This window comes from Bufo bufo, chromosome 4 (assembly GCF_905171765.1).
Source record: "Bufo bufo chromosome 4, aBufBuf1.1, whole genome shotgun sequence".
Classification (NCBI taxonomy): domain Eukaryota; kingdom Metazoa; phylum Chordata; class Amphibia; order Anura; family Bufonidae; genus Bufo; species Bufo bufo.
The window spans coordinates 569,096,108-569,108,415 of record NC_053392.1 but is presented as its reverse complement, the minus strand read 5'-3'; the positions used below and the strand labels follow the sequence as shown (position 1 = coordinate 569,108,415).

The following is a 12,308-nucleotide window of genomic DNA, read 5'->3' as shown; positions in this document are numbered from 1 at the left end:
GGGCATTTGAATACAGGGACTGCACCGGTCCCCGCTGTCATTCCTAAACCAGATGTCGGCCCCAAGCCCTTGTATTGGGGGTCATTCACCCTGCAGGGGCACTGTTATGGGGGGGATCTGTGGATGGCACATAGCATAAGATGCTATATATGTGTCATCCACAGATCCCCCATAACAGTGCCATCCAGAGATCCCCCATAACAGTGCCATCCACAGATCCCCCCATAACAGTGCCATCCACAGGTCCCCCCATAACAGTGCCATCCACAGAACCCCCCATAACAGTGTCATCCACAGATCCCCCCATAACAGTGCCATTCAGATCCCCCATAACAGTGCCCTCCACAGATCCCCCATAACAGTGCCATCCACAGATCCCCCATAACAGTGCCATCCAGAGATCCCCATAACAGTGCCATCCAGAGATCCCCCATAACAGTGGCATCCACAGATCCCCCATAACAGTGCCATCCACAGATCCCCCCCATAACAGTGCCATCCACAGATCCCCCCCATAGCCGAGTCATTCACAGATCCCAAAGTGTTTGGATCACTTTGTTTCTTACACCGTTCATACAATTCTTATGTACGTAGGATTCCAGATTCGAAAGATTCAATAGATTCAAGAACCTTTTCAGATTCGGATTCGAATAAAATTGGATTTGTCCCACCTCTAGCTTTTAATCTGTGACAATGCAGTGGATTTGGAGCTTCGATATCAGGAAAACAGAGCTCAGACAGCTATCAAATTATATATTAAGAATTTAATCAGCAAAAGGATATTCATTTTCATGTCAAAACAGAAAATATTATGAATAATTTTTACATGAGACAAGAAATGGGCTAACCTTTTTAGCCTAATTCGAGTTTTGCCGATTCCCTAATTTGGTCATGATTCCCGGCCATTAGGATGCACTCAGCAAATCAACCCTGCAAACTTTTCTAATCATCATTGTTAATGTAGATGGAAACTTTCCTACATGTTTTGTCCTTATAGCACCTTGGCTGCGGGTAGAATGGCTGCAGGTGGCTGATCTATGACAGAAATGCTTTTAGACATGTTGTGTATTTTTACTGTGGCAGCGAGCTGGGGGATCTTGGCAGATCAGAGAGAGCTTAGACAGGGCATAATTAATAGACCTTGTATTTTTTTTAGCCCACATGATATACAAGTAATAGGTCAAGACTCAAGAACACTTGACATGGATTCAGAATATTAAGATTTTCTTTTTATGGCATTATGATATTTTTCAAACCTAGCCCTGCTTTTAATTCATATACATATTTTTAAGTGTAAGAAGTCAAAATTCAAGATGCTCAAAAAGTTTCTACAAGACTGTTTGGACCATGGAGAAAATTCTGCAGACTGACAAACAGCGAGGGCAACTATATTTCTTGCACTACTTCTGGGCAGAAGAAATCACAAATTAAGCCACGCACATAATAATGTTTGAAGAGTCAACAACCTGTTTAAAGTTTACATTTTGATGAGTCGACATCAAATAACAAGTCTGAAATTACTGTGATCGCTCAGCATTGGGAATTCAGTTACAGATGTAGCAGAGCTTAGTCTCGGACAGATTTATTATGGCAAATATGCAAAAATACTTGAGTACATGCTTATGCGCTAGATTTGTTACATGTTTTAGACACATTTTGTGCCTCACTATATACTTTGCTGAATTGGGTGCGAGGAATCTTAGAGGAGTCTTAAAATTCACCAAATTCAATAATGTAGTGTGCCACAATTCTTGACACAAAATACTGGTCTAAAAAGTAAGCCAACTAAGAGGTTGTTAGATATGACACATCCTGATGGACATGTTAGACAAGTTCCTCTATCTAACTATGCACACCACTCTGATACATTTAGTGCATGTTCTGCCTGTCTCTTCTATGTTCTCACAGTTTTTTTTTTTACACAATATTAATAAATGTGCCCCATTGTCTTCTCTGATTTTTCATATCACTGCAGGTATATAAAGATAAATGAATGTCCTCTCACTCTACAAGACTTCTCCTGTGTTCCACCCTTTTTGTGGAACTCTCTGCCCTGGACCATTAGCCTTAGGGCTCATGCACACAAACATATTTTTTCCGTTTCCGTTCCGTTTTTTTACAGGTCCGTATGCGGAACCATTCATTTCAATGGGTCCGCAAAAAAAAAATGCATTCCATTTCCGTATGTCCAAAAATAGAACATGTCCTATTGTCTTGTCTGCTTTGTGGACAAGGACAGGCATTGTTACAATGGATCAGCAATCCTTTTTTTGGTGGATCTGTGTTTTGCGTACTGCAAAATACATACGGTCATGTGCATAAGCCCATGGATGCCTAAAAAACCGGGTGACATCCGTGTAATGTCCTTGTTGCATCAGTTTTTTTTGTGGATCCATTGGAACAACACCTGTCCTTGGCTGCAAGACAGAGAAGAATAGGACATGTTCTATTTTTTTTTCCGAACGGACATGCGGACATACAGACACGGAATGCTCACGGAGTCATTTCCATTTTTTTTAAGCCCCATTGAAATTAATAGTTCCGCATATGGACCTGTAAAAAAACGGAACCGAAACGGAAATAAAAATATGTTCGTGTGCATGAGCCCTTATTCTTAACCTTCCTAGTTTTATAAGGGGTTGGTCACGTTTGGGAATTCCGCTTCCCCCCTCCCCTCCAGCCTCCCTAGGCAGATGTTCAAAGGAAGGCATACTCTCCTCCTTCCCAACTCTGTGTCCCGAATCCTTCTCTCACTGACGTCAGCTGCCTCGCTCGGGTCTCCCACCGTTAACATCCACTTTTACACCGTTACAGCCAATCGCTGCAGTGACCCTTGCGTCATGTCAATTGGTCATGTAAAGCAAGAGGAGCAGGTCACCGCTGCGTGCAGCGATTGGCTGCAGCGTTGTCTAAGTGGATGTTGACAGCAGGGGACCCGAGCAAGGCAGCAAAGGAGCCAGGACCCAGCGGTGGTGAGCAGGTAAGTATGCTTCCCTTTGAAGGCTTGCTCAGGTGGGGACTTTGCCAAAATCCTCCCAAAAGGTGGCCAATCCCTTTAAGCAATTAGAAAACTGGTGGGCATTGAGATGGTAGGCATTACATGGTGGGCATTGAGATGAATGGCAGTCCTTGTAATACAAAGATGGCTCAAATCCACCAGAATGACAGTGGCTCAACGAGAGGGATCCCATGTGGTGTATCCTTTCTATAATCTCCATATGATCTAATTGGGCATGCAATGGTTGCCTTCAAGAGATAACTCCATTTATGCCAGAATCTTCTTCAGCCAGCCCTTAGCTTGTACACAAATTAATAAACAATTTTCATCATCTAGACCAGTGATCTCAACTCCAGTCCTCAGCACCCACCTACCAGTCGTGTTTTCGGGATTTCCTTAGTATTGAGCAGGTGATACAATTAGTGTCGGTGCATCAGGACTTACCACAGTTATGTGGGATATTCTCAGATCATGACCGGCAGGTGGGCCCTGAGGACTGGAGTTGAGGAACACTGATCTAGATTATTCTGTATAACATGGGTTAAAGGGTCCATAATCTAAGCAATAGTCATCTGGCTTCTTACAGTTACAAATACCTCCCATTAAAAACTTTGAAGAACCAAATCTGGAATTTCGCCAATGGTTTAGGGTTGTGCTTTTCTAACACTATCTAGAAAAGCACGGAGAGGCTTAGCACTGTCAGCTGGACCTAGAAACAGCAGGAATTATTCAGCATCCTCCTGACATGAAGCTGCTAAAATGGGCAAGGAAGCAAATGTCCATAAACACTCGCTGTCAAAGTCAGGAAAGCAAAGCCCATTGATGTTAGTGGAGATTACTGTTAACTATTTGTTAACAACTTTGCAGAGTATTAAACAAGGGTGTAAAAAATTCCACCAAAGGCCGGGAGAGACGTGCAGAGCGCACCGCACACCCGTATAAGCAAGCCAAAGAGCTGGCACAAACATTTCTACCGCAGCAGATGGAGGCTGTGAATCAACCACATTACATAACAATTGCTTTTCTAATTATGTGTTACACCACTAACATCCAAATCAGGAACTATAAGGAATCGCCAAAACAAATACCTCAAAAATAATTAGCATGAGGAACAGGGACAAAAATTCCAGTGGCCCCAAATTTTAAATGGAATTTTTACTTTACCAAAAAGGCTTATCAGCTTTATGAGGTTAGGACATAATTATACTTTCATGCATCTTAAAGGTCATCTTCACATTTGTAACCATGTTATTACTCTGTTAACACACATACCAGCGTTGCAAATAGTCCTGAAAAGTCTTATCGCCTGTCAGCAGCTCCTCTCCAGACCGATGTTTCTCCACGGTTACAGACTACAAGACATGTGCACTCCGATCCTGCAGCCATACTTCTTTCCATCTGTCCTCTACTCCATTTTAACATGCCATATGTACGGCAGCAAGGAGTAGAGGACATATGGATGGAAGAATGACTGCAGAGTCAGACTAAACAGGTTGTGTTTGTAGTCTGTAACCATGGAGACGTAAAGGTCCGCATAGGAGCTGTAGACAGAAAATTAGATATTATTTCTAATCAAGGCTATTTGCAAAGTTTCTTTAATTTGTATTTTACATGCACGGGAGTGATAAATATATGTTGGTTGTGACGGTGTCCATGGCTTTTGGAGAAATCCAAAATGTGTTAATTTTAACCACTTAAGGACCACAGGTTTATACCCCCCTAAAGACCAGGCCCTTTTTTACAAATCGGCACTACACTACTTTCACCGTTTATTGCTCGGTCATGCAACTTACCACCCAAATGAATTTTACCTCCTTTTCTTCTCACTAATAGAGCTTTCATTTGGTGGTATTTCATTGCTGCTGACATTTTTACTTTTTTTGTTATTAATCGAAATTTAACGATTTTTTTTGCAAAAAAATGACATTTTTCACTTTCAGTTGTAAAATTTTGCAAAAAAAACGAGATCCATATAGAAATTTTGCTCTAAATTTATAGTTCTACATGTCTTTGATAAAAAAAAAATGTTTGGGTAAAAAAAAAATGGTTTGGGTAAAAGTTATAGCGTTTACAAACTATGGTACAAAAATGTGAATTTCCGCTTTTTGAAGCAGCTCTGACTTTCTGAGCACCTGTCACGTTTCCTGAGGTTCTACAATGGCCAGACAGTACAAACACCCCACAAATGACCCCATTTCGGAAAGTACACACCCTAAGGTATTCGCTGATGGGCATAGTGAGTTCATAGAACTTTTTATTTTTTGTCACAAGTTAGTGGAAAATGATGATTTTTTTTTTTTTTTTTTTTTTTTCATACAAAGTCTCATATTCCACTAACTTGTGACAAAAAATAAAAACTTCCATGAACTCACTATGCCCATCAGCGAATACCTTGGGGTCTCTTCTTTCCAAAATGGGGTCACTTGTGGGGTAGTTATACTGCCCTGGCATTCTAGGGGCCCGAATGTGTGGTAAGGAATTTGAAATCAAATTCTGCAAAAAATGACCAGTGAAATCCGAAAGGTGCTCTTTGGAATATGGGCCCCTTTGCCCACCTAGGCTGCAAAAACGTGTCACACATCTGGTATCTCTGTATTCAGGAGAAGTTGGGGAATGTGTTTTGGGGTGTCTTTTTACATATACCCATGCTGGGTGAGATAAATATCTTGGTCAAATGCCAACTTTGTATAAAAAAATGGGAAAAGTTGTCTTTTGCCAAGATATTTCTCTCACCCAGCATGGGTATATGTAAAATGACACCCCAAAACACATTCCCCACCTTCTCCTGAGTACGGCAATACCAGATGTGTGACACTTTTTTGCAGCCTAGGTGGGCAAAGGGGCCCATATTCGAAAGAGCACCTTTCGGATTTCACAGGTCATTTTTTACAGAATTTGATTTCAAACTCCTTACCACACATTCGGGCCCCTAGAATGCCAGGGCAGTATAACTACCCCACAAGTGACCCCATTTTGGAAAGAAGACACCCCAAGGTATTCCGTGAGGGGCATGGCAAGTTCCTAGAATTTTTTATTTTTTGTCACAAGTTAGTGGAAAATGATGATTTTTTTTTTTTTTTTTTTTTTCATACAAAGTCTCATATTCCACTAACTTGTGACAAAAAATAAAAACTTCCATGAACTCACTATGCCCATCAGCGAATACCTTGGGGTCTCTTCTTTCCAAAATGGGGTCACTTGTGGGGTAGTTATACTGCCCTGGCATTCTAGGGGCCCGAATGTGTGGTAAGGAATTTGAAATCAAATTCTGCAAAAAATGACCAGTGAAATCCGAAAGGTGCTCTTTGGAATATGGGCCCCTTTGCCCACCTAGGCTGCAAAAACGTGTCACACATCTGGTATCTCCGTATTCAGGAGAAGTTGGGGAATGTGTTTTGGGGTGTCTTTTTACATATACCCATGCTGGGTGAGATAAATATCTTGGTCAAATGCCAACTTTGTATAAAAAAATGGGAAAAGTTGTCTTTTGCCAAGATATTTCTCTCACCCAGCATGGGTATATGTAAAATGACACCCCAAAACACATTCCCCACCTTCTCCTGAGTACGGGGATACCAGATGTGTGACACGTTTTTGCAGCCTAGGTGGGCAAAGGGGCCCATATTCCAAAGAGCACCTTTCGGATTTCACAGGTCATTTTTTACAGAATTTGATTTCAAACTCCTTACCACACATTTGGGCCCCTAGAATGCCAGGGCAGTATAACTACCCCACAAGTGACCCCATTTTGGAAAGAAGAGACCCCAAGGTATTCGCTGATGGGCATAGTGAGTTCATGGAAGTTTTTATTTTTTGTCACAAGTTAGTGGAATATGAGACTTTGTATGAAAAAAAAAAAAAAAAAAAAAGCAGCATTTTCCACTAACTTGTGACAAAAAATAAAAAATTCTAGGAACTCGCCATGCCCCTCACGGAATACCTTGGGGTGTCTTCTTTCCAAAATGGGGTCACTTGTTGGGTAGTTATACTGCCCTGGCATTTTCCAGGGGCCCTAATGTGTGGTAAGTAGGTAAATGATCTGTGAAATCCTAAAGGTGCTCTTTGGAATGTGGGCCCCTTTGCCCACCTAGGCTGCAAAAAAGTGTCACACATGTGGTATCGCCGTATTCAGGAGAAGTTGGGGAATGTGTTTTGGGGTGTCATTTTACATATACCCATGCTGGGTGAGAGAAATATCTTGGCAAAAGACAACTTTTCCCATTTTTTTATACAAAGTTGGCATTTGACCAAGATATTTCTCTCACCCAGCATGGGTATATGTAAAATGACACCCCAAAACACATTCCCCAACTTCTCCTGAGTACGGCGATACCAGATGTGTGACACTTTTTTGCAGCCTAGATGCGCAAAGGTGCCCAAATTCCTTTTAGGAGGGCATTTTTAGACATTTGGATACCAGACTTCTTCTCACACTTTGGGGCCCCTAGAATGCCAGGGCAGTATAAATACCCCACATGTGACCCCATTTTGGAAAGAAGACACCCCAAGGTATTCAATGAGGGGCATGGCGAGTTCATAGAAAAAAAATTTTTTTGGCACAAGTTAGCGGAAATTGATATTTTTAATTTTTTTCTCACAAAGTCTCCCGTTCCGCTAACTTGGGACAAAAATTTCAATCTTTCATGGACTCAATATGCCCCTCACGGAATACCTGGGGGTGTCTTCTTTCCGAAATGGGGTCACATGTGGGGTATTTATACTGCCCTGGCATTCTAGGGGCCCTAAAGCGTGAGAAGAAGTCTGGAATATAAATGTCTAAAAAATTTTACGCATTTGGTTTCCGTGAGGGGTGTGGTGAGTTCATGTGAGATTTTATTTTTTGACACAAGTTAGTGGAATATGAGACTTTGTAAGAAAAAAAAAAAAATAATTCCGCTAACTTGGGCCAAAAAAATGTCTGAATGGAGCCTTACAGAGGGGTGATCAATGACAGGGGGGTGATCAATGACAGGGGGGTGATCAATGACAGGGGGGGTGATCAATGACAGGGGGGTGATCAGGGAGTCTATATGGGGTGATCACCACAGTCATTGATCATGCCCCTGTAAGGCTTCATTCAGACGTCCGTATGCGTTTTGCGGATCCGATCCATCTATCAGTGGATCCGTAAAAATCATGCGGACGTCTGAATGGAGCTTTACAGGGGGGTAATCAATGACAGGGGGGTAATCAATGACAGGGGGGTGATCAGGGAGTCTATATGGGGTGATCACCACAGTCATTGATCACGCCCCTGTAAGGCTTCATTCAGACGTCCGGATGCGTTTTGCGGATCCGATCCATCTATCAGTGCATCCGTAAAAATCATGCGGACATCTGAATGGAGCTTTACAGGGGGGTAATCAATGACAGGGGGGTGATCAGGGAGTCTATATGGGGTGATCACCACAGTCATTGATCATGCCCCTGTAAGGCTTCATTCAGACGTCCGGATGCGTTTTGCGGATCCGATCCATCTATCAGCGGATCCGTAAAAATCATGCGGACGTCTGAATGGAGCTTTACAGGGGGGTAATCAATGACAGGGGGGTGATCAGGGAGTCTATATGGGGTGATCACCACAGTCATTGATCACGCGCCTGTAAGGCTTCATTCAGACGTCCGGATGCGTTTTGCGGATCCGATCCATCTATCAGTGGATCCGTAAAAATCATGCGGACGTCTGAATGGAGCTTTACAGGGGGGTAATCAATGACAGGGGGGTAATCAATGACAGGGGGGTGATCAGGGAGTCTATATGGGGTGATCACCACAGTCATTGATCACGCCCCTGTAAGGCTTCATTCAGACGTCCGGATGCGTTTTGCGGATCCGATCCATCTATCAGTGCATCCGTAAAAATCATGCGGACATCTGAATGGAGCTTTACAGGGGGGTAATCAATGACAGGGGGGTGATCACCACAGTCATTGATCATGCCCCTGTAAGGCTTCATTCAGACGTCCAGATGCGTTTTGCGGATCCGATCCATCTATCAGTGCATCCGTAAAAATCATGCGGACATCTGAATGGAGCTTTACAGGGGGGTAATCAATGACAAGGGGGTGATCAGGGAGTCTATATGGGGTGATCACCACAGTCATTGATCATGCCCCTGTAAGGCTTCATTCAGACGTCCGGATGCGTTTTGCGGATCGGATCCATCTATCAGTGCATCCGTAAAAATCATGCGGACATCTGAATGGAGCTTTACAGGGGGGTGATCAGGGAGTCTATATGGGGTGATCACCACAGTCATTGATCATGCCCCTGTAAGGCTTCATTCAGACGTCCGGATGCGTTTTGCGGATCGGATCCATCTATCAGTGCATCCGTAAAAATCATGCGGACGTCTGAATGGAGCTTTACAGGGGGGTAATCAATGACAGGGGTGTAATCAATGACAGGGGGGTGATCAGGGAGTCTATATGGGGTGATCACCACAGTCATTGATCACGCCCCTGTAAGGCTTCATTCAGACGTCCGGATGCGTTTTGCGGATCGGATCCATCTATCAGTGGATCCGTAAAAATCATGCGGACGTCTGAATGGAGCTTTACAGGGGGTTGATCAATGACAGGGGGGTAATCAATGACAGGGGGGTGATCAGGGAGTCTATATGGGGTGATCAGGGGCTAATAAGGGGTTAATAAGTGACGGGGGGGGGGTGTAGTGTAGTGTAGTGGTGCTTGGTGCTACTTTACTGAGCTACCTGTGTCCTCTGGTGGTCGATCCAAACAAAGGGGACCACCAGAGGACCAGGTAGCAGGTATATTAGACGCTGTTATCAAAACAGCGTCTAATATACCTGTTAGGGGTTAAAAAAAACACATCTCCAGCCTGCCAGCGAACGATCGCCGCTGGCAGGCTGGAGATCAACTCTCTTACCTTCCGTTCCTGTGAGCGCGCGCGCCTGTGTGCGCGCGTTCACAGGAAATCCCGGCTCACGCGAGATGACGCCTATTGGCGTTAGTGTGACCTGGGAGCGCCGCAGAAATGACGCCTTTCGGCGTTAGCGTGACGGTAAGTGGTTAAATCAGATATAAATACAAATTTAAAAAAATGAAAATTCTACTAATAACACCAATGGTGATGTGTGATAGAAGCTGTCTCATGAAGATAATTCCTGTCCATGTACTCCGTAAGCGCAAGTGGTCATAATAGTGTGGTCCCCTTATGGGCGGACTGGGAACTTGAGGCCTCATTTTGCTCACTTGACAGAAGACGGACCAACACATATAAGAGGGGCCTACTGTAGTGCGGCACAAACAAAAAAGCTTCCGCAGAACCAAATAGCACAGTGCGTCAGAAAATACTGCCTCTGCAGATGCAAATACCACAGCGCAGCACAAAATACTGCCGCCTTCACCACAGTATTGAACTATCCTGAGGACAGGGCTACAGTTGAGTTCAGGAGGACACATGCGGCCATTGGCCGGGTGAATAAGTACCTGATGCTTCTAGCATTAATTATGTACCCAGCTAGCAGGCATGTGGAGGGCTTGGGTGGGCCTCAGAGCATCGGCCCACCAGATAAAATTCGCTGTAGGGTCTATGGCCAGTCCACCCCTGGGTTTCCCCAAAGATAATGTATAAGAATGTCTTCCACTGTCTTGTCCATGTGCATCCAGGCAGGGGTCAGAGAAGCTGAACGCAAATTGTATACAGGTTATCTTTATGAGACAACACATTAATAAGAAATTCTTGCTAAGATCAAAATCTCATACAAACAACCGCACCAGTAGCATGTCAGACTAAACTGGCAGATCAGCAAGTAAAAAGAATAAATCATGGAGGAGACCAAAAATGCTAATAATGGCTTAATTTGAACAATCATGCAACAATCATCACATTTGTATTTTCAGTCAACCATGGCTGAAGAAATCCAACCTGGCAGATCATATTTTTGGCAGTCATTAGCCTGCCGCTGGCCATGGGGAGTGATCGTTTGTGTATAATTTGTGTAAAATTGGCCATTTTGGTTGACAATTATCTTATGTATATGGGCAGTTTTACTTTCCTAGAGATTTACTGAAATGATTGAGAATGTTCTTACCTTCACCTGAAGAGCCAGAGAGATCTATCACCACATATACCTTTCCTTCTGGTTCCAAGTCAATCTGCAAATAAAAAGGAAATGTTAAATGTCATATATGCATGGAAAATACTAACAGATTTCTAGAATAAAACAAACAAAAAAGTAAGTTTTGTACGTGGCCAAATGGAGAACTGCCTTTTGCTCTCTTATAAGCAGTTGTCATGATGAGATGAGCTTAAAGTGGCCAAAGAAGATGCTAGGGAAAAAATGTGGAACATGAGGATAGCATGAACATACGTGAATTACGGGTTACTATGACAAGACAAAGTAAAATAATTTTTAGTGTATGTTTTTGTGTGTCTGAGAACTACCAGCGCCTAGATGGACATGTGCTTTCAAGTCAAACATCATCAGCCCAGCAGTTTTCTCTGACTGCTCTTTGTTTTCAGTCTTGGAAAAGACTGCAAGAGAACATCTTCTGCTGATATTCTCAAATAAAAAATTCTTTCAACAGGTTGTCTGCCCAGTTCTCAAAAAGACTTCTCCAGCTCCAACACTTCCCGGTCACCTGAAGCCTCTCGAAACACCATCAGTCTGGACATGACCATTTAGTCAATGGTAGTGCAGGTCACCACTGTGGCCTGTGATTTACTGAGCGATCTATGGGACTGAGAAGTACAGACTGGCAGGGGATCGGGAAGCGTCTGAACGGGAGCAGAAGGAGATCTGTATGGTGGATATGACTTATTTTATTATTTGACACCCTTGACAAATCCTTTAATACGAATTAGATTTAATAAATGTATAATTGTAAACTTCCAAAGGGAGAAATACATTTTCCTGTTATAAAACAGTGTTGAATGATGGATGACAATTGTGTAAGGTCTGATGCACACTACTGTATTGTGGCTTTGTACAAGACGCAAGGTGTATGTATCCATATAATGGTATATGGCAGCAATGTCATCTTAGGGGGGTTTCTGTACCTCCATGTGCTAAGAAATTTTTGTATGGAGGATTTTTTTTTACAAATTCTGCAGCCTGAAGAAAAAGTATGGATGCCATTTTTTCCCATGGAAGCCAATGGATACTAAAGCACATCTATGTAAAAGTCTCCATAGGAGTACCCATTTTCTCCCCTACATTTCTGGTAAGACAGACTGGTTTTGAAGAAGGAAGAACCCATGGAACCCATGGAACATCATCTATAGCATATGGAACCCCTATGTTAGTATAGGGAACTGTAGATTGTAGAACTGTAGTACTGTAACT

The 12,308-nt window shown here is 43.0% G+C and overlaps 1 protein-coding gene across 3 annotated transcripts in view; it reads right to left on the bottom strand.

The window, feature by feature from the left end:
- The window catches only part of PRKCE (protein kinase C epsilon), a 442,256-nt gene that overhangs the window by 293,270 nt on the left and 136,678 nt on the right, over positions 1-12,308 (bottom strand). For all 3 annotated transcript variants that reach the window (XM_040430321.1, XM_040430323.1, XM_040430324.1), the window contains one exon: positions 11,055-11,118. In XM_040430321.1, coding sequence (XP_040286255.1) covers positions 11,055-11,118 — 64 coding nt within the window. The remainder of the gene's footprint in view (positions 1-11,054; positions 11,119-12,308) is intronic.